At 38.0% G+C, this 27,523-nt stretch overlaps 2 protein-coding genes across 11 annotated transcripts in view; one reads left to right on the top strand and one right to left on the bottom strand.

Moving 5' to 3' along the window:
- HOOK3 (hook microtubule tethering protein 3) overlaps positions 1-371 on the bottom strand; it is an 89,365-nt gene extending 88,994 nt beyond the window's left edge. For all 3 annotated transcript variants that reach the window (XM_030968506.1, XM_030968509.1, XM_030968508.1), the window contains exon 1: positions 206-371. In XM_030968506.1, the coding sequence (XP_030824366.1) occupies positions 206-262 (57 nt within the window). In that variant the 5' untranslated portion in view covers positions 263-371. The remainder of the gene's footprint in view (positions 1-205) is intronic.
- RNF170 (ring finger protein 170) lies at positions 119-24,824 on the top strand. 8 transcript variants are annotated; one of them, XM_030968517.1, is made up of 8 exons: positions 119-209; positions 3,074-3,131; positions 9,923-10,066; positions 14,988-15,063; positions 16,361-16,472; positions 17,489-17,562; positions 19,380-19,484; positions 21,216-24,824. In XM_030968517.1, the coding sequence occupies exons 3-8, from the start codon at positions 9,930-9,932 to the stop codon at positions 21,483-21,485; spliced, it is 774 nt and encodes a 257-aa protein (XP_030824377.1). In that variant the 5' UTR covers positions 119-209; positions 3,074-3,131; positions 9,923-9,929; the 3' UTR covers positions 21,486-24,824. The 8 variants fall into 8 exon arrangements, with proteins under 8 accessions (XP_030824377.1, XP_030824374.1, XP_030824372.1 ...); XM_030968514.1 differs by lacking the exon at positions 119-209 and adding an exon at positions 410-483 and having other exon boundaries at positions 9,923-10,004; positions 16,364-16,472; XM_030968512.1 differs by lacking the exon at positions 119-209 and adding an exon at positions 427-483 and having other exon boundaries at positions 16,364-16,472.
- Positions 24,825-27,523: the final 2,699 nt, after the last annotated feature.

Below are 27,523 nucleotides of genomic sequence, written 5' to 3'. Positions count from 1 at the left end.
TGAGCCAAGATAAGACATAAACAAAGCAAGGCCGGGTCGCCAGGGCTCCGCCGGGCCGCCGGGGCTCCGCCGACCCGGCCCGGCCGCGGTGCGGGCCGCGGGGCCTCCATCACCGGAGCGGGAGCCGCGGCGGGGCGGGGAGGCGCCCGGCGCCGCGGCCCTGAGGCGCGGCCCAACTCGGTGCGGGCGGGCAGTGCGCACTCACCCAGGTGAGCAGGCTCTCGCCGAGCTCGGCGCGCTCCAGGCTCTCCACGTTGAACATGGCGGGACTGCGGGGCCGCAGCCGGGTCGGTACCGCCGGTCCCGCCCCGCCCCGTCCCGGGCCGGGCGGTGGCGCCGACACGTCACCGCGCCCTGACGGACCGGCCGCGCGCGCCTGCGCCCGGCTGCCGCGGGGCGGGGCGGGGCGGGGGACCCGGCGCGACCCGGCGGCGTCGGGGGGACGGGGCGGGGCCGTAAGGCCGGCGGCGAGAGGCGGCTGAGGTACCGGGGGGGCACGGGCGGGGCTGCAGCGCGCCGGGCTGGGCTGTCCGCCCCTCACAGCCGGCCCGGGGGGACTGGGGAGGGTCAGGGAGACGCGAGTCCCTCCATTGCATGCCCGCCCGGGCACCTCGTACGCCGCCGGGCCCTTGGGTAGGAGGGGTGTGCAGTGCTTCCCCCGGCTCCGTGTGTCTGTGTGTCTGTGTGTCTGTGTGTCTGTGTGTGTCTGTGTCTTGGCGCGGAGGAGCTGTCCGGCGGGGCTGGCAGCGTGGGGTGTGTGAGGATGGTGTACCACAAGCGTTATCCATGTTGGTGTGGAATGTGGCTTGGCTTCTGGGTGGGGTGGTCCCTACAAGGTTTTTCTCTTTTTGGAGTAGAAAAATGACCTTTCACCCGCAAGCTTCCTTCTGTTTGTGACTGGAGCAGCCCCTACAAAGTTTTTCTCCTTTTGGAGTGGGAAATGACCCTGCACCCACAGACGTATCATAGTCTTAGTATCTAGCGTGGCTTGGCTTGTGTATGGAGCAGCCTTGACGACATTCTCCTCTGTTTTTGGACAAGACAACGACGTTAGCTTCCTTTCAACAAAGCTCTGCTGTAGTAAATTTAATGAACAGGCAACCTACCAGTATCTGAAGGGGGTCTGCAGAGAGGTCAGAGGGAGACTCTTTTTTAGGAACTGTAGTGACAAGGAGTAATGAGTTTAAACTTAAAGAAGGGAAATTTAGGCTAGGTAGCAGGAAGGAATTTTTACTGTCAGGGGCATTGAGATGCTGGAACAAGTTGTCCAAGGAGGTTGTGGATGCCCCACCCCTGGTACTGTTCAAAACCAGTTTGGATAAGACTTGAGCAACCTCCTCTACTGAGAGGTGTCCCTGTCTGTGGCATGGGGATGTTGGGACTGGATGATCTTTGAGGTTCTTTCCAATCTCTTAACTTTCTACAACTCTATGAGTTACTTGCAAGTGGTGACTAGGAAGAAGGATGATTAGGTATTGAAATGGGCTGCCCAGGGAGGTGGTGGAGTCACCATCCCAATGGGTGTTCAAGGAAAGACTGGACATGACACTTGGTGTCATGGTGTGGTTAGCAGGGAGGTGTTCAGTCTTAGATTGGACTTGATGATCTCAGGTTTTTCCAGCCTAGTTGGTTCTGTGTAATTCTTCAGGTGATTTAATTAATTTTTTATCTCAGAAACAGGGAGTCTGTCTGCGGCCAGGGTGCCCCTGCATCCTTGCCATGCTCCAGCCAGAGGAACTCTCCATCATGCTGCAAATGGGTCACCTGAGGAGTTCAAGCAGCTCTTTCTCTCTCACACAGTAGTGTGTTGGATTTTGGACTATTTGAAGTTTGCAATGAGAGTGTGTGGCATCGTGATAAGTTCTGCAGTTCCCTATCAGTTAACAACGAGCCTGGCATGCAATGACATGGAGGAGCAGGCACAAAGTTCTGATAACAGTGGAGGGTTGTATAAACAGGAAGGGTCACAGATGTGGAAACTGCCACTATTTTCCCTCTTTTCTCACACTTTTTCCATTTAATGAATTAGTAACATGGAGAAAAGTTGAATGCTCCCTTTATTTGAGCTTCTTTTGAACTGAAGAGTATTGTAGGAGCTGTGAAAATTTTCAAGTTTTCCCAGGAAAGTACTTTCTTACTGATCTCATTGTATAATCTGCTCTATAAGTTATAAATAAAACCTGTCTTCATTTAAAGGTAACTTTCAGTTTCAGGATGAATTTAAAGTCTTAGAAAACTACACAACTACCAACTTTCCATTCCAAGTTTTAATGTGTGCTTTAAGCAACATGCTTGTTACTTTTGACAGCTTTCACAGGTGCATTGCATGGTTTAAGGTTTTCTATCATATCTTCCTCTGTGTCTCATTTCCCACTCTGCTTTGCCCATTGCCACGAGGTGTGGCTTGTATTTTGTTGATGCAAACAAATACTGTATTGCTTTTTTGCCTTGCGATCTGTTTTAGATATGAGGTTGTGAATGGAGGTAGTGCTTTCTACAACAAGGAATTACTGGGCGCCTTTCCTAAGAGAGATCTGAAGCTTCCTCATACTTAGCTGAAGTACTGCCATGTTCCAGTAAACATTATTATAATGAAGTGACAGTATTTTCTTTTTCTTCTTGCCTGACCAGGAAAGTCAGGTATCCAAGCTGAAGGCATTCGCAGGCTCTTTCGCATGCTCCTATCTGCATATGAATTCAGTTCCACCCTCTGGTTTGTTTAGAACTCTGTACCTTTCAGTATGGTTTTGCCTTACAAAGTGGTGGAAAACTTTGTTAGGAATTGTTTTACACAAGTCATACATCACCCAGGCAGATATTCAGAATAGTAATGCTAGACAGGGCATTGCATGTCTTCTTGCTTCAAGTCATCCATGTGGTTTTGGACTCAGGAGAAAAATTATTGGAGATATTTTGTTTTCCCAGTAGAATGGTATATTCATTTTGGATTATTTTCCCTCACATCTTTGCACCTGTTGTTTGCAGCTGCATTACTTTTAATTTGCAAAACGTGCTTCCATCAGCAAAAGTAGAATATCTACTTTATTTTTTCTTTTTTTTTTTTTCTCTTTAGGAAAAAATGTGCCTCAGAGACTGCTGACCTCAGACCCTGCAGAAACCTGCTTTATCAGGCAAGTGCCTCAGTTGGTCAGTTTGTAACATATACTCAACAAAATCATTGTTTGACTACTGAAATTGCCCTCTCCTCTCTCTTGGCAAGACTGTTCAGACCTTTTCCATTCTCTTTTGCAAAGGGTATGCATACACTTGAACGTAGTCAGCACAGTCCTGAAAGTAAAGGTGGTTCATGGTAAGCCTATAACTGAACATTATACGGCTGAGTTTGGCTGTATTTCTTGTACCAGCTGAACTTATTTGTAAACCCAAAGTTGATGCAAACTCATAATAATGATGCATTAACAGACTGCATGAAATTCTCATAGGATAATCCCAAGTCAGTTTTGACAGTCTTGTCACAGAATATATATCTCATCAATTTATATGTTGCTATATTACAGATTTTTTTAAAATTTCCATTAGTAAATGTACCCTTTGGATTTTCTCCCACAGATTTTTACAATGTAGGGAGATACTTAGTAGTAGAGATTGTTGTTGGTGCTTTATTCAAGTAAGACTGTGCTCACAAAAATGAAATGCTAATAAATCCTGTTTCCTCAGAAATACTTTTTCTAAGTATGCCATCAATCATTTCTATTATTTCTGTTCTATAAAGTTATATTTGTCTAGACCGCTTCTTCAAAGCCTGACTTTAGTACACTAAGGAACCTGGATAAAATCTATCACCTCAGGATTTGGCTGATACAGGATTTAGGCTAGTAAACTCTGAGAGTCTTCAACACTTCCACTGTTCATGATGTGTAGTTCATGCCTGCTGTTGTTAACTGTTTCTGAATGCAGTCTGAGCATATCTTTGGACTCTTAAAGAAAGAATGCACAAATAACTATAGGACTCAGTTCGCTGAGTCAAGTCCATTCCCAAAGTCCCATTGTCAACAACAGAGAGATACCATGACCTGGTACTACACTGGAGCAGGAAGTAATTCGATAGCTTCTGATGAGACAGGTCTCAATTTTTGCTCTACATGTAAGAGTTTGTCTTTATTTTGGGAATTTTTGCCTGCTTTTCTCTTAAATAAAATGTGCTAAATTTATCCCTATAGATATTTCAACATAAGCTAATATATGTTCAGGGGGTAGATTACAGAGGAAGTATACTCTATTTTAACATGCTTAAATTCTTAAAAGTTGGTTTATGTTGTCTGAAACAAGCCAATCTTACTAGAAACTTTTTGATACAAATGAAACCGATTTTTTGTGTGTTTCTCTTACATAGAAGAAAATTTTGAGGGGTTAAAGCCTTTTTGTTCTTAGGAAAGAGTGACTTTTGGTATTTGACTAGTTGCAGATGAATTAGCTTATCCTGGAAAACACACAACCTCTGCAAATTAAGCAGCTTTTTCAAAGGGTGAGAGCGATGCTTTTGCTAATAAAAGGCAACTGGCAAAAGGAGTTGCAGGTTGTGGCTTGCACGCTGGCCCACCATCACTTTATAATTAACTTGTAATTTTTGAAGAACCGATGGTGGCTGTACTGCATGAAGAGAAAAAGACTCAAAATAAAACTGAAATAAATGAAAATCCAAAACTCCGTTTTTCTCATCCAGTTCACTCCCAGCCCATCCCATAAAGGACACATTGTTATCCAAATTACCTTTCAGTTGTTGAGCAAATTGTACCATGCTCACAAAGTCAATACAGTAAGGTTAATAACTTGTATCTCACATCAGTATTACTTGTGTGTTACCTCATTTTTTACTTCTCAGACATCAAGAGAGCCTCTTATTTCTTTTTCACTGTGCTTGCACATTCCTTTGGTAGTGGGTCCTAAAAATCTCTGTGGTTTTGAGAGTATATAATCATATGGCACTTCCCTGATAAACTCAGAAAAGTTCAAATACTTCAGAAAACTATGGGAAAAGTTCTGACTTTGGATAGCTGACAGCTGTTTAACATATCATGGTAAAGACTGGATTGTTTTTATGAGTCATAGCATAGGGTATTGTTGTAGCGGTGCTTTATGTTGAACATTGAAAATCATAATAATACTTTTCAGATCTGAAAAATTAAGAAATAATACATCCACACTAGTGTGTGTCTTAATTCCCTCACACTTCAATGTGTTCTGTATAAATTTCCAAGAATAAAAGCCAATACTTGCAGTATTGCTCATTATAGTTCTCTTTTGTTTTTTGCTTAAATCTGCATGAATTGTTCATACATAACCACAGAGGGAAAATGTAACTTTAAAAAGGTCTGTAGACTCTTGAAATGTAAAAGAAAAAATTGGTGTTACCTTCTGTCAGTGATCACTTTGAGAAAAACTTGTAATAAACAAGGTGATTTTCTGTACAGATGATTAATTACTGACAGATTTACAAATAAAACTCTATGATTTTACAAACAGTAAATTGCATTCTTTTCTATTGCAAAACTTTTTGTGGACAATTTACTCTGAGGTTGTTCATACTCTCTAGCCATCAAGACCTCTCGTGGAAATGAACCGGATCCCAGTCTACTGGGATGCAGTGTCAAGCTGTAACTTAGCTAGCCCAAATGGAATGGAGGAGTAACTCCTTGTCTTTTTCCCCCTTTTCTGTGTTGTTTTACTTGAAGCAAGTGCCAGTAGTCTGAAGATGAAATAAACCTGAAATTTAAGATTTGGGCTTTGGTGGTGTTGTTTTTGAAGTAGGAAAAAGGCCCAGCATTTTTGTCAGTTTTTAAGTTTGCGATTGATATTTTTAAAATTCTGAAGTTAGTTGTATGAATTCCAGTTTTAATGTGAGTATTATTAGATGTTGCTTGGTTTTCATCCTCTCATAGACTGAAGTTATGCTTGCATTTAAGAAAGCCATCCTTATGAAATGGCTAAAAAGAGAAAAAGTCTTAAGTATAATCAGAAATCATTTATCTGAATTTAATATATTTTCAATTACTGCCTTTTTTCCACTGAAGTAATCTTATACAGTTGGTACTTTTCTCAGAGCTAGTGTAGACAGGAATTAATTTATTGTATTAAAGAATAGAAACAGAGCAATGAAAACAATTCAAACCTTATTTGCAATTTTGGAAAGAAACAAGGTAACATAAACCTACAGAAAAGAAAGAAAGAAAACCTTTAAAATAATTTAATGTTTGAAAAGTCTGTGATTGTAGAGCCCAGATCTGAAAATAATTATATGCGGAAAAGGTTGATGAAATGCTGTCATTTTTTCGTAACTGGAAAAATGTAATGAATCAATGGATGGAATTTAGTATGAGCCATACTAACTCACTCTTGAATTGCATCAAATTATTAACAGTGACTGTTTTAGGAGTGGTTAGATATATGTAATAAAATCTGGTTCTAAAAGGTTTCTCTGACACACACTTGGTCTTTATCAACACTGGCTGTCTCCAAAGACTGAGTCTTCATTACATTATTTAAATGTCCTATAGCTTGCTTTTTAGTTGCACCAGCTGAAAGAGCAACAATTGCTGAACACACGCACTGTGAGGTGAGATTTCTTAGAAGCTATTTTTAGTTATCATACATTCAAACCACTGCAGATCACTCTTTGGCTGCTGTAGTTGCCCTTGAAGAAACATGAACTGCAAGCCTCCAGTTCTGGGTATTCTGTTTGAAAACATTCAAGATAGCCTTGAAATCACAAAATTCCTTCCTCCTTCCGTCAGACATTTTTTCTATTAGTGTATTTTAACATTTTCTTTGTAGACATTGCTTTTTTAAACATGCTATCTTAGAAATTGGAGGAGGAGATTGTTACTGTCTCTACTGAGGCATGAATTCAGAGGAAGTATGTATTGGTTCTTTTGAAGTGATACCCTTCTGTTTTGTAGTACCTAGTCTACACAAGACTTGTCAGCTCTCACGTGCAATGATCTTATTGAGAGAAAGTGTTGGAAGTAATAAGAAAAATATACAGAGCACTTGTTGGCTGTCCAGAAACAGCAAATAAATTAAAATATGAACAACGTGGGCATTAAGCATTGATAGTTTGTCTTCTCTAGAATTCAGTGATAGAAGCAGCTGGGAATGAGACTGATGCAGATTCCACTCCCCCTTTATATAGTCTTTGCAGTATTGATACATAAGTAAAGACAAAGTGTCTCAGGGTGTTTATGCAGAGAGAAGGACTGTGCAATAATTTTTCTTGTACACTATGCTTATGTCAAAAAGGTTATTGGGAAAGTCATATATGTTTCAAACTGAAGGGCTGAAGTAGATATAAGTAACTGGCATTATGTGCAAGAAGGAAGAGAAAGTGAGGATCTGTGTATTTCGTTTTCATGTTCTGATGCTAACTTTGGCACCTTAGTTTGGTATTTCAGGAAAGATGAGTGAGCAGAAATTAAGGCAAGCAGATGCAGTGAATGCTATTGATGGTAGGCAGATAAAAATTGGGAGTGTTGTTGCAAGGAACGTACAGAAAGGGAAGAGCTGGAGTAGATGTCTTGAAGGCTGTTGAGGGAAACTGATTTAAATTGGTGTGATATTGATAATCTTGGTGTTGTTTTCAAAGTGCATCAAGCAAGCAGTGACAGAGGAAGTTCAGGTGTTAATGTAAGAAGCGCTTGCCTTCCAAAGGTACAGTTAAACCATCTGTATGTCTCTGACACAGTAGGCATTTCTGAAAAAAAAACCACCCCCAAAACCCTGGGTAATACTTAATGGGATGTAGCTGTCATTGGCATATTGGTGTATTCTAACAGAACTGATGTGGAGCAAGGGAGGAATTATACCAGTTCCTTGGCATTTATGTCTGATTTTGTTCTGAGTGGTCAACCCAGAAAAGAACAGTGGGACAGAGTAAAAATTAGTCAACTGATAATGATCCTTAAGGAGGAAAAACATAGAAATGGAAGATATCAGCATGCACAGTTGTGGAAAATGGTTGTCTCATGTGTAAGAAAGAGAAGCTTCTTCAGGACAGGATATGCAAAGAACTTAAGTATACAGGCAGGTAATGTTGGGTTAGGGAGGCATCACAGCACACCTGCCAGTCCAGATCCTCAGCACCAAGGAACCACTGTCAGAAAAATTTCACAACATCTTAACCTCATGGCTTTAGCTATAGGAATGTAATTGTATAACTAGCTATGCAGAGAAATGCTCTAACTCCTTGTGTAGGCCCATGTTCCTATGTAAGACCTTTCCACAAAGATCTGGTCTTTCATTCGTTAGTATATATGAAATGTGTGTAAACACTGACCTACTTTAAATATGCCTTTCTATGAGTCACTGGTGTTCCACCTTTGAAAGAAGTTACTCTTTCCAAATACTGTGGCACAGTTGCTTGTTGAAAGCTGTAATTAGCAAAAAATTGACTATACTTACAGAAATAATAGTCTCAGTTCAGATTGGCACACTTAGGATAATTTAGTTTATTATTTCACTTCATATATGCTTCATTATTCCATTTTAGCTTTCACAGGGAAAGCCCAAAAATACAACAATTAATGAAATCTCCCCTTGTTCTCCAGGAGTTTGCTCTGCTCTTATGGTACTTACTTATACCACTTACACTTCTTAACAATACTCTTAGAATGTATCAACTTCTCTTGTATTCCTGCTACAGAAGGCCGCTGCCACAAACATAAGGAAGCTTAAAAAAAACTCCACTGCTTATACTAGAAAAAATGTGGAGGGTGAGAGTAGCTGTCTTAGAGAAAAGATTATGCTTTTTTATTAGCAACAGACTGACATGCTGAAATTTTGCCAGGGTAGTCATTACAGGTATCCACTAAAATCCTGATGACTTGTACTCCATTTCAGTTTTGCAATTAATTCAGGGCCAGAGGGTGGTTGGTAATACTTTCTAGACAGCGAGGTTTAAATTAAAAATGACACATGAGCTGTGGAGTGTAGTGAAACACTGATAAAAGCTTGCAAGCTGGACTAGGAAACAGAAAAACATACCAGTCTTAATACCTTCAGAAACCAATACTGGGATTTTATGGCAGCTTCATGGAAATACTTCAATTGTGCATGGACAGAGCTTCAGTATGACTTCTCATGTCATTTGACAGAGTTAGCTTCACTGTTCTGATTTCGTAATATTCATAGCCATAGTTCATTTCACTTCCTGATTGCAACAGCAATGATTCAGCAGTGGGTTGGAAACTATTTTATTTCACGTCTCCAGCTGTAGGTTAGTGCTGTGGGTTAATAAATGTTAACCTTAGTCACTGATGGCTGCAAATGTGAAACAAATATAAAACAAGTGAGTTTAACTAAGGATAATGCTATTTTTCTTTCAAGTTTTCCCCACGTTTCCAGCTAAAGGTTGGTAATGCGCAGAAAATGGAAATGAAGTTTAAAATGTATTGGGTGATTCCTGTGTATCGCAATGAGCATTTAACACTAAAACCAAAATGTCCTTGTTTCTTCATTCATGTAGGTGGTGAAAGTTAAGTTTCTGTGTTGGCTTAGCCTACCAGGAATGATGTGGTGTGTAATAGCTAAAATTCTTGATAATGCAGAGTCTTTTAAAATTTTTCCAATAGACAGTCCTTAGAATATGGCCAGCTCAGTAATGACCTATTCCTATGCAGGTTTTCTTATAAAGACTTCAAGGTAAACTATCTCACTATTTTTTTTAATGTTCAAATCATAACACATAACACATTTAAGATTTGTTTGCTGCTGCATAAGACCTCTACAGCAAACTCAGTGTTTGTTAAAAATGGATACATTCCTTCTTTTTGTACCATTCTTTTCTCCCAACAATGACTATTCTGTTTACATATTGTTTGTAACTTTGTTTAAAATGTCTGTGCATGTAACAAGACATAACACATACATTTTAATATATGTATATATATCTATTTTTTTTCCATTTTAGAGCTGTGATGGCCAGTCACCAAGCAGAAGTTCAGAGTTTGAAGCTAGATAATGATTCAGTTATAGAAGGAGTAAGTGACCAGGTACTGGTGGCAGTTGTGCTCAGTTTCACTTTCATTGCTGCTCTGGTATATACACTTTTAAGGTGAGAATGTGTTGAGAGGAATTATTCATTTTTTATAAAATCCTAACTTTCTTCACAATTGTGTGCATTGGTAAATAAAAACTGTGATTTTGTGACAGTAAGGAAGTGGTTGTTTGATTGCTTACTATGTTTAACTAATTGCTTGGTACAGCTAAAATCAAAAGTGGAGTTTAACTCTTCCATATCTTCAGATAATCAAACTTAGTACTGTTCGTCATTCATTAAGACTGAAAATGGTTAAATTCAGTCTCTATGGCTGCTGTGTTTTATTTGGTTAAAAAGTACAGATTTGTCAACGACTCCAAGATTAAAATTGGATATATTCCTCCAATGTATGTTCTAGCTGAAGTCTTCTTCCAAGAAAGCAAACAAACAACAACCCAAATCCAAATAAATTAACTGATTTTTTTTTTAATGAGTATGCTGTACAACAGTGGATTGCAATGTGCATTCCATAAGGAAAATGTTAAGTTCAGAATTCAGTAACTTTAATGATCAAGTCATCAAAGCTTATTTTTATTTCAGTTTTTCTTTGCATCCTAACAAACATCTTAGCCTATGTGTTTTGGGAAAATGAGCTTCAGATAGGCTTGTTTTATTTTATTTTATTTTATTTTATTTTATTTTATTTTATTTTATTTTATTTTATTTTATTTTATTTTATTTTATTTTATTTTATTTTATTGATGTGTGTAAACCTCTGAACACAGAACAGTTTTCAAAACCAAGGGAACTCAGTTTAGTGACACAGTGGCATCATGGAACTTGAAGAAGGTATGTCCACGTGAGAAATATTGCTGCGGTAGGGTTACTTGAGAGCAAGCTACTAAATAAGCTATAGGTGGAAAAACTTGGTTGGACTGCAAGGCAGTGCTGCTGTTAAGGACCAGGAGATCACAAAAGAATCTTAAGAAAGGAGTTCACTTCACCTTGCCTTTTTTTTTTTCCCAAAGCTGTTTCAGTTACTCAGATTGCTTTAATAATGCCTCTTTTTTATCTGCTCTGTTATGATTTCTTTCTCCTTCATATTGACATTTTTGGCATTTGTGACTTGAATTTTAAATGTTTAGTTTAAAAGTTAACACTTTATTTTTGAACTCTAGAAAGGCAAGTAAGAAATATTAATAAAAAGTGAGTGGAACTAGGGTTAGCAGTTGACAAGAGTAGCAGGAGTTCAGTCAGAATTAAGTTCGGGAGATGATGCATCAATTATGAAGAGTTACTTAGGGAGGAAGATAAGGCTAATTATCGACTGCCTCTGCAGAGTAATGAGGTAGGTAAAAAGTTTGACTGTGAATCCTGTTACATGCCTTGATGGTTTGTTTTCTGGAGTGGCAAACAAACTGAAAACACAAAGCTTCCAGACTTTGGAGGTCTGCATTGTATGATTTGTGGCCAGTGACAGGACTTGAGGAACACGTGAAGCTGAGTCAGAGGAGATTTAGGTTAAGATACCAGAAAAAAGTTTTTCACCCAGAACGTTGAGCAGGCTCCCCAGAGAAGTCACAGCACCAGCCTGATAGAGCTGAAGATGTGTTTGGGCGATACTCTCGTGCATATGTGTCTTGAGATGTCCATTTAGGACCAGGAGTTGAACTCAGTGATCCTGATGGGTCCCTTCCAACTCAGCATATTCTGTGACTGTGATTCTATGACTGACAACTGAAAGTCTTACCAGTATCCTCTTAGCTCCCTGTTCTGCCTTCTGGTACCTTTTGAAATTGTCTGTATTCAGCAGCACTCTTCATCTATCTCATTTGTATTGTTGCCCTCAAAATCTGCATAGTATGATAGAAAATCTGTACAGTACAAAAATTACAGTACTTTTATTTAGCAGAGAGGGGGAAGTGAGGAAGAAAAAGAGTATTTTCTTTTTCTTCTCTAGTTACCTTAGACAGTACAGTGGTCTTTGCATTGCTTATATGGTGTTCATTATCCCATTTTTTTTCTTTGCCTTTCATGCTTCTGTATCAACAGAACTGAAATACTTAAGTTGGGTAGGAACAGGTCATGGGTAAGTGTACAGGAAGGAAAGCTTACAAGGTGATGAGTAGCTACAGGAGCTGAATCAAAAGGGAAATGAGCAGCAAGGAGTATGTGTTGCAGTAGATTTTAGGGGGCAGAAGCAGAATATGGAGAGAACTGTTAAGGGATATAATTGTTGTACTTGTTTCCAGGTGAAAGAACTCAATGAAGCATCGCATCAAGGCTTCATTCACGCTTCTGGCGGAGAAACTTACAAGCCATAATTAACATTTGTAACAGGTTGCAGATGTGTAGTTCAGGCACTATATGATACTTGTGTGAAGCCTGTATGCTTTTGAGTTATAAATTTTGATAAAATGAAGCCAGATTTTTTCCATCATCTTTTAAACTGGTGAGTAGGTTGTCACATTACAAATGAGATTGTGAAAATTCAGTGTATTCAGCAAATTAAAGGAAGCCTGATCCTTTAATTCCCTACAAGAGATTTGTCCTAGATGACTTAACTGTTCCGTGTTTATGGGTCTACAAGTTTAGATTTTTTAATCTAATTTTTCTATCCATTATATGGTTTGATTATAGGATCAAGTCACTATTTTCGGCAGAAGTGAGATCTTAGTCCTTGGAAATTAACGGTGTCCATCACTGCACAGTGATGCATCAGTCCCCTTAAGTACTGTACCTCTATTTCCTTGTGTGAGACTGCACACTGAATGAGTCTTCTTCCTTCCAATAATAGTTTGGCGGGGCCCTCTGTGATACATAATACAATCTTTCCACATCATGGGACCTTTTCCCTCAAGTTTTGGCATGCTAGCAGTCAGAAATAGGGAAATAAAAGGCCTTTGCATCTAACTTTATTTATTTCTGGTTTGTGTTTGATAATGCCTCTAATGACATGGCACCATATTGGTTTTCATTTATTTCAGTTATCTTCTTACACTAATTGCTTGACAGAATTATAAATTTGATGTCTTGAGCTCTGCCTGTCCCTTCCTGAACATTGCATGGTTTTCAGCTACATCACTGTCTTATGCATAAGTGACTGTATATGCTGTACCCCTGCAGCTCTGCAAATGCTCTCATGATTTCGGCATAGTATGTTATACCAGGGTAAGGTCATATAAATGAACACTTGCAGTAGCAAATTTGCTACTGCTAATTTAGTTGTTTATGGAGAAATCAGAATAAACTGTCTTACAATTCATGCCTTGCGCTTGTGTGTGAATCAAATTGGACTTCAATATATATCGGACAATCTGGCAAACTGAAGATGTGAAATGCGTTTATTTTGTAGCATCTAAACAGAAAAATACTTCTATACATATTGCATGTATGGCAGACAACAACCACAAAATCTGATTCATGGAGACCAAAGGTGCATAAGAAGTGTTTTAATACAGGCTTTCTATCATATAACTTTCATATGTCATCCACATTAGTATTAAATAAATTTTCTTTTTACAGATAGTCATGTAAATACTAGCATGAAAAATATGTCTATTTCTCTTTGAAAAAAGAATGAGGCAGACAAAATGTTAAACATTTTAGCAATAACTCAATAAACATTTGAGCAATAATGCAATATTATGATTACCCACATTAACTGAAGGAAAATATTGCAGAAGCTTCTAGAGCCATTGAGGAAATTATATAATATAAATGCAACCAGAAAATGTCCTGAAAGTTCAGCCAGTCCAGCCCACATCTCTGACAGCTTACCTCAATATCCCTGGAAGCATTGCAACCTGTTTTTTTGATTTAACTTCTAGTCAGGGATGAATCAAAATAGCCTGAGGTAATCTTGTCTGATTTTGTACATTATGTAGTTAGAAATGTGTTTCCACAAGCCTTAGACAACTATGGGAAATAATTGCTCATATTTATAGAATGAAAGACTTATCCTGTCCCCTTTTCACTCCATGAACAGTCTTCTATATACACTGACATTTCTTAAGTCTTTCTCTAATGTATAAAAAATGTGGGCAGTAGTTCTTATTATCTTCTGAACTTTCTCCAAATTCTCTATGTGTTTCTATGCATTTAGCCCAAAATGGTGAACAGAATCCAGCTGAGACCTAAAGAGTGCTGAGCAGAATGTATCATCATTCAAATCCATATGAATTAATAAAGCATAAAAATTCATATGCTATTCACTCATATTTATTGTAACACAACACCTCTGATTGCTGTCAGCACATTTTTAATTTCAAATCTGTCCCATTATGCTTTTGAATTTCAAATTTGTAATATACTCATCCTTCTTTCTTCAGTGTGGCCCTTCCCAATGATTCCTCTTGGCATATCTAACCTGTAGTTTGCCTGCCTGTAGAATCTTTCTTTTTTTAAAAAAGAGTGATTTTAAGAGAGTGGTTTCTTTTTATATCCAGTCTGCTGATAGTTACATGAATTCAGTATTCTAAATGTAAGTTTGTCTACCCTTTCTTATGTAAATGCCATGTAGCAGATAAAATTGAAGTAATTAGGAGGTTCCAACTCTGTGACTTAGGCAGTGAGTGAAAAACTAGTAATTTATTGAGTAATTTGTTGACTAGACCAACAAATAAGAAACTAGCAATGGAGACAAAAATGAAAAATATTTCTGCATCTTTAATTAATAAGCTTTCAAGGAACTTCTTTTTTTTTTAGGTTCAAGACTTAATTTTTTCTCAGATTAAAATCTAGTTTTAACATGATTTAATGATTGGTTGTGGAGTCTCTGAAAAATCCTGCTGCTGTACAGCTTTAAGTGTCCAAAGTAACTTTAGGATCCAGAATAAATTCCTGTTTCCTTAATTATTTGTGTACTTCCTTTAAAATCCTTTATAGCAGGAAATAATGGGGTTTTGCCCTTTGTTCAGGTTTCATATTTGTTTCAGTGAGTTATTTTTCAGTGTTGGATCACCAGGCTTTTTATTGCTTGTATTTCCTTTCACAGAAATGAACATCAGAACATACATCCAGAAAATCAAGAGCTAGTGCGAGCTCTTCGTCAGCAGCTTCAAACTGACCAGGTGCTGTACCAAGTGTCAGCATCATTCAGCTCTCTGATGTGGGGTACTGCAGGCTTCTCTGAGGTTCTGGAAGATGATCTTGAAAGTTATGGGAGCTTACTTACTGTACAGAGGCATCCTTAAAATCCATCAAGTCATGGGATAATGTACCCTTTTTTAATGGATGCATCAAGTAATTAAAACTAAATTTTGGCTGGTTCTTTTTTCAAATAAATTTTTGCCACAAGGTGGAGTATGTTAGATTATGCTGTGTGCTTCCTGGAATGTTCCTGGGAACTTTAGGGTAAAGGAAAGGAAATCTGGAGTACAGTTTGCTGAGAGAGGACAGGGGTAGATGTTTAGACTGATAATCAGTGTGTAGCAGAACAATGGCACAGCAACAGAAGCCAGGCACAGACTGACAGAGAGGAACTTTTTAGCAAAGCCTTTAGTCACAGGACAGAGAGTAGTGGTTTTAAAGTGAAAGAAGCTAGGTTGAGATGGGGTGCAAGGAAGAAATTATTTTCTGTGAAGCACTGGGGACAGGCTGCCCAGAGAAGTTATGAATGCCTCATCCCTGGAAATGTTCAAGGCAGGGTTGGATGGGGCTCTGAGCAGCCTGGTCTAGTGGAAGGTGTCCCTACTTATGGCAGGACAGTTCGAACTCGTGATCTTTAAAGGCCTTTCCAGCTCAAACCATTCAATGATTCTATGATGCATCCAGTTGAACAGGTAGAGTCTATGCCATACTTTTGGAGAATATTGAAAAGTCTTTTATCATGATATTTCTTGAAATAACAACAGTGCATATTTATGTGGAAGACAAATATGGCAAAATGGGGAGAAAAACTGTTTCATGACAGTGACATACACAAGTTGGTATCTGTGTTTGGGCTTGGAAACACTAAATGCTGCAACTGGTAAGCAACACAGTTTGGTTACCTGGCTCTGGACAGAACTACTCAGGATAATGAAGGAACAATATAGATCCAAGTTTGTTATTCATGCTCTAGCGTGTCTAACATGACTAGTTGTGAAGGACCAAGGAGGTTCTTTCTTTGTGGTCTTTAACTGGTTTCAAGCACACACTTACTAACAGATGAAGGGAAAATAATGGTCCTGTCACAAGAACTTGCTTATTGAATCAATGCATTTAACTATGTTTAATTTTTACATTTAAATATATTTCTCATTTCACATAGTTCTGTGTTTGACAGTTTGACTTAAAGTGAATGAACACCAATTTATTATTTTTTAGAACTCAGTAGACTTACATAACATAGTATCTCCAACACTTTGTGTTTTCCTGCTGTTCCAGCAGGATGCTTCTGCTGGTGATCGGCATCGCTTCTATACAGATATGTCGTGTCCAGTCTGTTTGCAACAGGCTACGTTTCCTATAGAAACAAATTGTGGACATCTCTTCTGTGGTAAGCAAGAAAAGCTCCTAGCCCCAAAGTTAAAAACAGAACAGAAATACAAACTTTTGGCATTAGCTCAGGCATCCTAATTCAAAGTTTTGTTTGCTTTTAACTGTTTATTGTTGCGTCTGCAAAATAAATAATTTTTTATAAATAGTTGAGAAAATACATTTAGGAATAAACAGTTACTTTAAGAGTGTGCTGCATTGTTTTCTATGCTATCAGGAATGAAACTGTTTAATTTTAAAATGTCAAAGAGTATAATTTGTTTCCAGTTTAGTAAAAAACTGAAGATGTTGAAGAACATTTGGGAATGTACCATTTTTTAAAAAACTCTTTTAGAAAGAATAAAATATTCTTTATTTCACAAAATATTTTTTCTTGGAAGTTCTTCAGAATTCTAAGTGCACAATTGATTAAAGTGTTTGGTTTTGTGGTTTGTTGAGGCTATATTTATATAGTGACATCCTATGTAGCATTTTGCTTCTTCTCCTTCAGGTTCCCAGTAGAATTATTCCATCTGTTTTTTTTGAAGTATATAGCATATACCATGCCCAGTTGTTTAAATGAAAAACAAGCAAGTTTGGAAAACAGATAAAATACTTACGTTTTTATATTTGTCTTCATCTGTTGAAACTGATGATGATAAAGCCAAGTTTTTAGGATAAATTTTGCATCTCTTGACATTTTTGTGACTTCTACATTTTAAACTGGCAAAAATTTTTATTATTTGCTTCTTCACTTAATGAATAAAAATTTGTTGTGTTTCCCGCAAATAATGCCTTAAAATTACTGATTCAGTTGAACCTATTCAGGCATTTTCTCATTAATAGCATTGAATTTGAAGATGTTAGTTCTTGGTATCTTCAGTGAATGCTGTACACAAAATTACATCAGAAACTGTAGATTTAACCTAACTGCTTATATACACTTTTTGTTGTTTCCTTTGCTGTGAAATGTATTATTTCAGGTGATGCGTTTTTCATCTGAGGAGTTTAAATGTGTGTGTACCTTACCTTCACCAGGTTCCTGCATTATTGCCTACTGGAGGTATGGCTCATGGCTGGGTGCCATCCGCTGTCCGATCTGCAGACAGACGGTAATATTTTAAATCATCATGGACCCGTCAGTTTGGCTGTATAGGATAGCCTGCCACAAGGCACTTACATGTGAGCTGCAATAGTGAGGCTGGCAGATAAAGAAGTCTGAGAAACCGAAAAAATACAGAGGGATATGTGAGATAGGAATGGTGGACATTCAGTTTTTCCAAACTTCTTGCTTTGACAAATGGCTCCAAAAATTCAGATTGTTTTGCAATAGCTGATAACTCAGCTATTTTTCTGTAAAGACTATATGAAAACAGAAAATTGTGAGATTTAAACTATGATCCTTTCATGCTTTCTGTTGAAGATGTTGTTAACTTCTTTTACCAGAATTTGCATCTGAAAGGCTTGGCTGCACACTACTGGTTCCTGAGAAATATGCTCTCTCTTCCCTCTGTCCCTACCAAAAGACCTATCCATGTCAATTTCTTATTTTGGTCTTATTTTTAACTTGTATGTATTATTAATTTAATCTTTGTAGAGCAAGCACTGACTTACTTCCTACACAACTTACTTACATTGTCAGTTTGAAATATGTTCCTGCAACTCATTAAGGCTTAGGATCTCTGAGTCTGGTAGTGTATGTTTTAACAAAAGTACATCTTTATTTTAACAGTGCACAAACTACAGAGCTAGTAACTTCTAATGAATTATGTAACTCATGCCCTTGTCCCTCCATTGAATCCTACTTTGATTGTGTGTATCAGCAGGACAAATGACTGTAAGAAGACAGCTGAAGGAAAAAAAAATAGATATGACTGGAAGAAGAATGAGTAGGTTTAGAGTGTAGCCAGTGAAGAAAAATACACAAATAATAGGTGGGGAAGGTGTGGAAAAGGGGAAAATAAGTGATTTTCTTTATTGTCTTTCCTTATATATATTTTCATTTATGTTTCTCTGAGTAACAGGTATATTAGGTGGCACTGTTTTCATGGTTATGTATTCGTTCTAACCCTGATTTATAAATGGTGAAGGGAAAGATGTATACATGAACATGAGTCATACAACAGGTTTGTGGCAGGACCAGAAGTTGAATGTAGATCTTCTCATGCTCTCGTTTCTGAATGTGACTGCCACACAACAGATTTATATTTAGTCACCAGTTACAGAGGAAGCTTCTGAAGACTATAATAATTTAAAGTACTATGCCTTCCCTGTTTCCCATAATAATCTGTGGTTTTTACCTGTACATTGCTTCCAAATAGAAGTCTCAGCAACTCCTATGCAGAAAGATAACATACGTAAGGTCATACTCACATATATCTTATTTCTCTATGTTTGCATGAAAGTTAACCCAAGAACAGAGCAAAGTTCTCTGTCCATACAAAACAGTTGAAGGTTAATATCTTTTTCTTAATTCATCTCGCTTGAAGATCCATATGCAAAACCATGAGTTTTGCTGCATGTTTGTTGTTATGCAAGGCAATCCTAAAAATAGTAAAAGAAAGGCCTCATTGATTGCTTTATTCTATTTTAAATTTAGAAAGGAAAATTAGATTAATTTGGTAAATTAGCTTTGTTCTTGAAATCAATTGTCCCACTTATGAAACATAAAGTATTTAGGTGTTTAGGATGCCTCTCTTAAGAGGAAGGGTATTTTGTGCTTTTTTTTAACAATCTTTTTAAAAATTAATATTCTGTAAGGAGCTGTAAGGAATTAATTAGTTAAAATTTAATAGCAGTACGCATGCTAGTAATTTTCAGGTTATTCTCCTATTAAATATTCAACTAAACGAAAGTTTTTTTCTATATAGTTAACTAAAGATGACTGTTTTACATTGCATGTGTAACATAATCTCCCTGCTGTGCCTAGGTAACACTATTCTTACCACTCTTTGGTGAAGATCAGCAGGGTGCAGCCCAAGTGTTTCAAGATGTTAATGATTACAATCGAAGATTTTCAGGACAGCCCAGATCAGTAAGTTTGGGTAAATTTAGGTGGAAGTCAATGGTGTCAGGAGAGTTTGAGAGCAATTTTTTTGTTTTTTCCCCCTTCTTCTTTTTTCTTCCCCTGGGATATGGATTTTCTCTTCCTGATGCTTAGGGCCTAGGCAACTTTTCTTTAGGAAATTCATATTGAAATGGTTAGGCCAAACCCAAAATTATTTATTTGTCATTTATGAAAATGTAGGGAAAGTTACTTTTTTCTTGTAAGTGAGAATCTAATAAGTCTTGAGTTTTCTCAAGTGTTCATGTGTTAAGTTGGTTTTTAGATATGAGTCATTATTTTGAAAGGATCAATAATTAGTCAGTAAAAATACTTAATGAAATAAATGACATGCAAGGAAGAATATTCACTTCGTTGGTCTTTTTACACTGATTATAAAGAAGAATATGAAGTTCTACTCTGTGCCTTTCTCCTCAGACAACTCTAAGCTGTCTGGATTTTTTCCCCCCTAGTTTATATTGCAGTCTTTTTTCTCCTTTCTGAGTGAAGAAAAAAAGAATTTTTCTTCTGTAAATAGCTAAGAGTGGTGGTCTAAGTTAGAATAGCTAGTTGTGGTGGTCTACAAATGTTAGAAAGTCAGCCTTGTAAGCCCATCTCCTGTGTTCATGTCCTGTTTCGCAAGGTGAAATGCACACACATGCATACTAGTAACCTCCCTGCTTGTCTTCATTTGTAATAGGATTTGGATATAGCAAAACGACATTAAAAGAAAAATGTACAGTACAAAGAGACAGAAGAGGGAGGAGTATTTTTCTAAACCACAAAATGTATGGGTTTTGTACAGAAGAGGTTGAAACTGCCTTTCAGGCTCCATTAGACCTCTCTGCGAGCTGTGTGTAGTCCCCAGTAACCTGTCTGAGGTCATGCCAGAAATCTGCACTAAAGCCCTAACTGGACTAGATAAATTGTCTTTGATTTATACAGTGTTACCACATACAAAATTTCTTTCTCAAAAGCTTTTTCAGCTATGGCACTAAGCCATTCTATATGGAGTTTAACAACTCTATGTGGAAACTGTGTACCACAGAAGGGAGCCAGTATAAAAAAGTTTTAAAGTTCACCCCTCCCTGCTCTTCATAACAAAAACTTGAATATTTTCTTTTAAGCATTTGAATCTTTTCTTTCTTGCTAAGCTGGCAGAATCATAGTAGCAAAATGGAAAGGAGCCAGGAATGGATTCATTTAAAGGTTCTTTAGTTTACTTTGAAGCTTCACACATCCTTTGGAAACTTGTGTGAATCACTGGTTATACACCAGGAGAAGCGGGCATTGTGTTTCTGAAAAACTGTAACCTATTGTACTTTATGTATTAGTTTTTTTTCTCGCAATCCTGGTTTGTCTTGCATTCTGATCAATATTTTACTCCAGTTAACCTGTTTGCTGTTTCTTGCTTTCCCAGTCATTTATTTTCCTCTATTATTCACTGCTTTTCCTTCATAATAGATGTCAGTATATTTTCTCGTGATGTATATTAAGTGTATGCTTTTCATTGTAGAATAACACAGTTTAACTGGTTCTTGAAAACATATACATTCTAATGCCTTTCTACCTGGTAAAACTAAACTCATTAACTCTTCCCGGATTTTGTTTCAATTCCTATAAACTAACAGAATCTAAGATGTAATGTAGTAGTAGAAACTTCAGTTTAGCATGGATGAGTTGCTAAGGCAAAATACTGACTTTTAAATTCTTTCTTTATAGATTATGGAAAGAATTATGGATCTCCCCACTTTATTGCGACATGCTTTCAGGGAGATGTTTTCTGTAGGGGGCCTCTTCTGGATGTTTCGCATCAGGATATTCCTCTGCTTGATTGGAGCCTTGCTGTACCTGGCTTCACCTCTGGATTTTCTTCCTGAAGCTCTGTTTGGAATTCTGGGGTTCTTGGATGATTTCTTTGTCATTTTTCTGCTGCTGATATATATCTCTATCATGTACAGAGAAGTGGTTACACAACGTCTAAATAGATAGAATGGACAGAAGTGACCTAAAAGCCAAGTAAATTGTGGAATGTTTTAAAAAGAAAACTATAACGTAAGTATGATATAGCAAGGTGCCTGTGTATGATTTCAGTAGTAACAATTTCTTAGCTGGTTATGTTATACAAACATAAAGGGTTAGTATATGGTGATGCTTAACTGGAATCTTTAATTTGTGCATTACATATGTTTCATAAGGATGAGGTTAGTTTTATAATGTTGTAATAAACCACCTTCATCTACTTCCACCTGATGAACAACTGTGTATAATGAAAGCAGGAAACACTTTCTTTGGTGTGTTGTGGTTTGTGAAAAAGGAGTTCTAGCAAAGTACTTCAAACAATAAGCCCTTTGCATAATCTAGATGTGTAAGAAAATTCAGAAATTCTTCACAGTACAGTTATCATGGTTAAATTGTTTGATGTCTCCCTGTTGTGGACTAGAGTTTTGAAATAAAATTGCTTTTTTTTGTCTCTGCGGGAGAAAAAACCCAAGGACTGCATTACAATTATTACCTTGCAGTTTGCTGTTGTCCACATGCTTCAGAAAAATAAGGATAATACCTTGGTATTGCTTGAACTGCACTATGTACAGTTGCATGCAATTTGTACCATTTTATTTTTATATTTGGGAATATATACACAGTATCTGCTCTACACTGAGAAACTAGTATTATGCACGTCACACTCGTTAGTGCTCTATTTTTTTAAGCGAGAGCATGGTTTTTCTCTTCAGACTTTTTCATTTGGCAAGTATGTATCTTAGAAGCAGAGGTTTTGGGCTGCTTTGGGTCAATGCAATATGTCTGAAATGCCACTTTGCATTTCCATATATGCATTAAAACATTCTGCCAATTGGAGAGGACACTCAAATTCCAAATAGTGGTTGAAAAAAAGAAGTCAGAACTGGATGTTTACAGTACATGTACTTGTATGTGTACAGTGTAGATGTTTACCCAAATGTACATTTTGCAATATATGTGTACTAAAAAACATAGATATTGGGGTGATTTTCAGTTGGAGTTTTCTTCTTTGATTGGTTGTTTGATTTGGACATTGATAGAAGAGGTTCTGAATTACCTTGAAAAATAGTCTGTGATAAAGGACCATAAAAAAATCTTGAAAGTGTTTTCAAAAATACCAGGGTATTAATTATCCTTAAAGCTGATTTTTTTTTTATGTTGAATTTGAGCATAGGTTATCATAGCTGTACAAGTAAATTGAAAATGCTTTCATTTTGAGCAATGATCGTGACTATAAAGGTCCAGATATGACAGATCATTGTACTTTTTAGCTAGAGGACTGATAATTGCAATTTAACTTCCTGAGTACTTGAAAGACAGTGAATTAATAGGTGATGATTCTTTGTGTGTTTACATATATAGGTGAGACTTAAAATGAAAGGGACGTTTTCACTGCTTCTGTGTTTTCCCCTTGCAGGTGTCTTTCTACAGCTTCTAGAACTTAGGCATGTGCAGGAACATGATAGAGCTGAAACCTCAGGTGTCAGTCATTGAGGGTGCAGATTGTCCTTCAGTGTCAGTGTTCTAAATGACATTCATTTAAAACTAAATTCACCAATTCTTCATTTGAAAATTTAGTTTTGGAAATCCAAGGACATTCTACAAATCAACTGGAAAGCTAAACTTTTCTTTGTTGCCGTTTGTTAGAGATGGGCAAGAAGAGAAAAGGGAAGTAAAGTAAGATTTGGAAGAAAAGAACGACAGAGAAAATTACATTTTTGGAAGCAATGCTAGCTGACTTTTCTTGAGCATCTTGGTTGAGCTTTTCACCTTCACATTGCTAATGTATGGTGATGTTTTAGTGGCTACCTCAGTTAAAGCTCTTTAAGGTGTTATTGAGTAAGGGTGAGAAATTCATAAGCTGTTAGGTGCATTTACAAAGCAAGACAGTAGTTTAGGATATTATGTAAGACAGGATTTCACAGTTTTGCTGTAAGTGTTGTTTTTGGTTTTGGGGTTTTCTTTCTCAAGAAATCTAACTGAAAACAAACCCCAAAAATTCTTTTTTGATTGAGTAAATTTAACACCCTCTTTTCTCCAGGAGTTTAGGTTGTAGGTTTGCTTAGAGAAGAGTGTGAATTGCTCTTGTAGAGTAATTAGAGTTTGTTCATGGCATTTGTTGATCTACTACTTCATCCATACTTTTACCCTATGATTATAATTTTCCCATGACTCTCTAAATCCAGAGTGGATATAGATGCACATGAAGCTGCTTACTGATTGGTTGTCTTTGAATTTCCCAATTCCATGCACTACTGTGAAGTTCATGTGGAAATCCCCTATCCCATCTAAGGGGATCCTGTGTATATGAAATCATACACAAACCACATCTGAAAGACTATATGAAGTTTCCCCGTGATCTTTTTCTTCAGTACATTTCTGATAGCCAGAAGGGTTTCACTCCGAGGCTTCTGCTTACTTTTGAGTATTGAGTAACATTGTAACCTTAAATTCAGCACATTAAATGCTTAACAGAATTATAACTGTTCTTTTCAGCGATATGCGTGCTTGCCTGTGGCTATTCTTTTTTGGTCCTGCAAGCCAATGATAAACAGTATTATGACTTCTTCAGGCCTTTTTGTGTAATGCAAAGATGCATCTGTCCTGCAGCGTCTGGCCACTGCTCCTTTCCACAAATCTGAAATAGCTATAAGTTAGCTGTCTTGGGTGCTTAGCTTGAGCTTAACCTAAGCTCTAGAACTCCCAAGAAGCTGGAGATTAAAATATGAGCATGTAGTATTCCTGAACTGTGTGCTGCCAAGTTGTTCTGGCAGCAGTGTGAAAGGTAAGGGTTAGGGCTGAACACTGGCTTCAGAATGTGAAGGAAACGTGTGATGCTCTGTGCAGAGTGACTGCAAACATTGCTGTGGTTTTGTCTCCTGAGGTGGGGCAGGTGTGTCACTAAGGGGGAAAAATTTTAAAAAGGAAAACTATAGCAGGAAGATGTATGGGGATAAAACACAGTTCTTAAAAGATCACATGGGCACCAAAAGCTATGTGAAATATTTGATTGTTCTAGCAATATTAACAGAGAGGAAAACAAAAATTATACTTAATAGCTCTTACAAAATAACTTGTAGCATCTTGAGGCCTAATGATCATCGCTGTATAGAGCGATCCATTTCCGTACTATTTGTGTGCCACACCATTGATGTCTGTGAGGATCAGGCACAGCAGTGTGGTTTGGGGATACAATTTTGCCGTAAGTTTCATAGAACTGTAGCAGTATGTTACACTAGATTTTTAAGACAAAAGAATTTAGAACTACTTATTGTTACTTTTAATGATAATAAATTACTGTTAAAGAGATTCTCTTGGATTATTTTATTTTATTGACTATCTGGATGCAATATTGTTTTATTTCCCCTTTTTCCACTTCCATGCATTAAAGTTTTAAGTGTGGCATCCCACCCTTGAGGGGAAGGGAGTACTCAAGATTTGTAGGTGCCCACAGTCAAAAGGAATGACAAAAGTCAGAGGGTTCACAAAAACTTACAAAGTTCTATTAGTAAATTACATACTTGGCATAGAAATTGGTACAAGTTAGGACCTTATCTTCTCTATGAACACATGGCAGTGGGTTTTGAACAGAGGGGTAAGGTGAAAGGGGAGATAGAAAGAGAGAAATTAATTAAAGAGGGGGAAAGAGAAGAAAGGAGAGAGGGAAAGAGAGATCACCAGTCCTAGCTCCAGCATTGATCCATCTGGGGTGTCCTGGGGATGTCCACACATGTGGGCTTGGTTGGAATACCTTTATAAATAAATGTCCCCATCTTGGAGATAAGTTTCTCACTTTCTATGCAGATTAGTAACCCTGTGCAGTCATTCCTCTAGACTTTTCTGGAAATGGGTTGGGGATGGCTTTGGGGATCTTTGGTGGTCTCAATCCCCTCTTACAGTCCATGCCCACTTCGCAGCCTCATTCCTGCACTTGTGCTGTGTTGTGCTCATCTCCAGGAGCCAGAACTAGGACATTTGTCCCAGAAATGTGCTGCCCTACCTCCTTATGGCCTCTTCTCCAGCCACATCCTGTTCTTTCTCAGTGTGTTATTACCAACAGTTCTTGGCTGTTATCATCAACAATCCATGGTTGGCTCCATCTGGCTATCAGTTTTTGAGACATACACATTAGCCCTCTTGTCTCCTAGGATTCTACAGGCAGTAACTTTTCTGCAGTTGTGATCTGTTTTTGTTGTAGTGTCTGTGGTCAGGATGTTTAGAGATACCTCAGTGGTTTTCGTCTTTATGATTGCCAAAGATTACAAAGTTTCTAAGATCTTAGTCCCAGAAGCGTATTGTACATCAGATGTCCTTCCCTAGCAGTCCAACCCATTCCATCAGATCCATGAGCACTAAGGTTTCAGGCTGATAAACCAGTACAAATGATCAGTTAGCACCTTCACATAACAATCCTCAAGCAAACAAAAGCATAAAGCTAGGTGTATGAGAATGTAAGCAAACAGAAAATAGTCTCTGTAAGTTTACAGGAAGGATGAAGATTGGGCTTGGAAGAACTGGATGTGCCTTCTCTGTGCTGCAGTCCTGAGCTTTTCTTAATTCATGTCATGAGATGCAAAAGCATTAAGGTGTTGGCTGGAAGGGATATTCAGGGGTAAGGTGGGAACTGTTGCCGTATATAAGCAAGTGATTCATCAAAATTTGTTTTGTGGTCTTCATTTTGGTCCTTACACAGAACAGTAAGAAAGTAGGAGGGGAATGAACAAAACAGCCAAATCTTGCAAGGAAAAGAGAAATGAAACTAGAGCAGCTTCAGGTCATGTTGGTCGGATGCTGAAGACCATAGACATAAACTGTCATAAGCTAGCATACTGATGAGGCATATTTTGGGTCAACCTGCATTAAACTGACTACCATGACCCTCCTTAGAGCCCACACATAATAGCAACCACGTCAGACAGCACCAAGTCCTGGCAACTAGATGGTGAAGAAGGCTGGAAGAGAAAAATGCGACCTTCAGCTCTGGAGACTAAGGACACATCCCATGCAATGATGGGAAGCCTATCCCTGAAAAAGGTGGTTTACCAAGTAGTACTTGACTGCCCTCTATAAAGTGTGGATTATTTTCAGGTTTTGCTTTATCCCCATCTTGGTAAAAGAAGAAATGAGTTTCCAGAATGAAGGCATCAGGAAGACATGATCCATTCTGCTAAGAAATGTCTTAACAAATCATAGCTGGGAAGTCCAGTGCCAAGTTGGGCCAAGTTTTTTGTTAACTTTGTAGCCTCCTTTGGTACACAGTTCCAGTGTTTACAGAAAAATGTGTAATTGAATAACTGCTAAGATGCTGTTAAATCAGGCTGAATGTTTGATGAATAAATGCTACACTTGTCCTGACACCTGATGCCCATGTGCTTGCAAGAGCTCATCTTAACACTTGAAAATTCCTCAGCCAAGGCTGCCAAAGGACATGGATTTTAGGAGGTCTGTTGTATTGTTGCAGTTTGGGTAGGTTTTCTGCTTCCAGTTGTCAGCCAAACAGAAAACTGCCTGTTAGTCACCCATACTGAAAGCTACATGGGCATTTGTTCCATGGAGACAGAGCAGTACATCTTACTGTCCCTATTTCTTTGAGATGATGTGTCCTAGTAGGTTGCCTTCTTCCCTGTTGTGTGTGCTGCATTTTTAAACTAGGGAAGAAGCTGCTGAATTTCAGTCTATGATTTACTCAACTTAGGGACTTATAGAGGATTAGAGCAGCCATAGGTCTCGAGGTTCTGCTCCCATATGGACAGCACATCATAAGACACTGTGGTAAGTAGAGGTGCTTTCTGTAAGGTGACAATTTTTTTCATTCAGGGCATGAGAAGCCTATCCAAATAATAAATAATTAATTCTGCAAAAGCAGGGAAAAAGAGCAGGAGTTTAGAGCTGAATTTCATATTCTAGAGCTTGGATTCAGCCTCTTGGTATGGTACTCTGTACCATGCTGCCTCATCTGTTTGTCACCTCAGCATCCACATAAGGATATAAGTAATCTCAGATCTTGC

Source organism: Camarhynchus parvulus, chromosome Z (assembly GCF_901933205.1).
Source record: "Camarhynchus parvulus chromosome Z, STF_HiC, whole genome shotgun sequence".
Classification (NCBI taxonomy): domain Eukaryota; kingdom Metazoa; phylum Chordata; class Aves; order Passeriformes; family Thraupidae; genus Camarhynchus; species Camarhynchus parvulus.
This window is presented reverse-complemented; position numbering and strand designations above follow the sequence as displayed.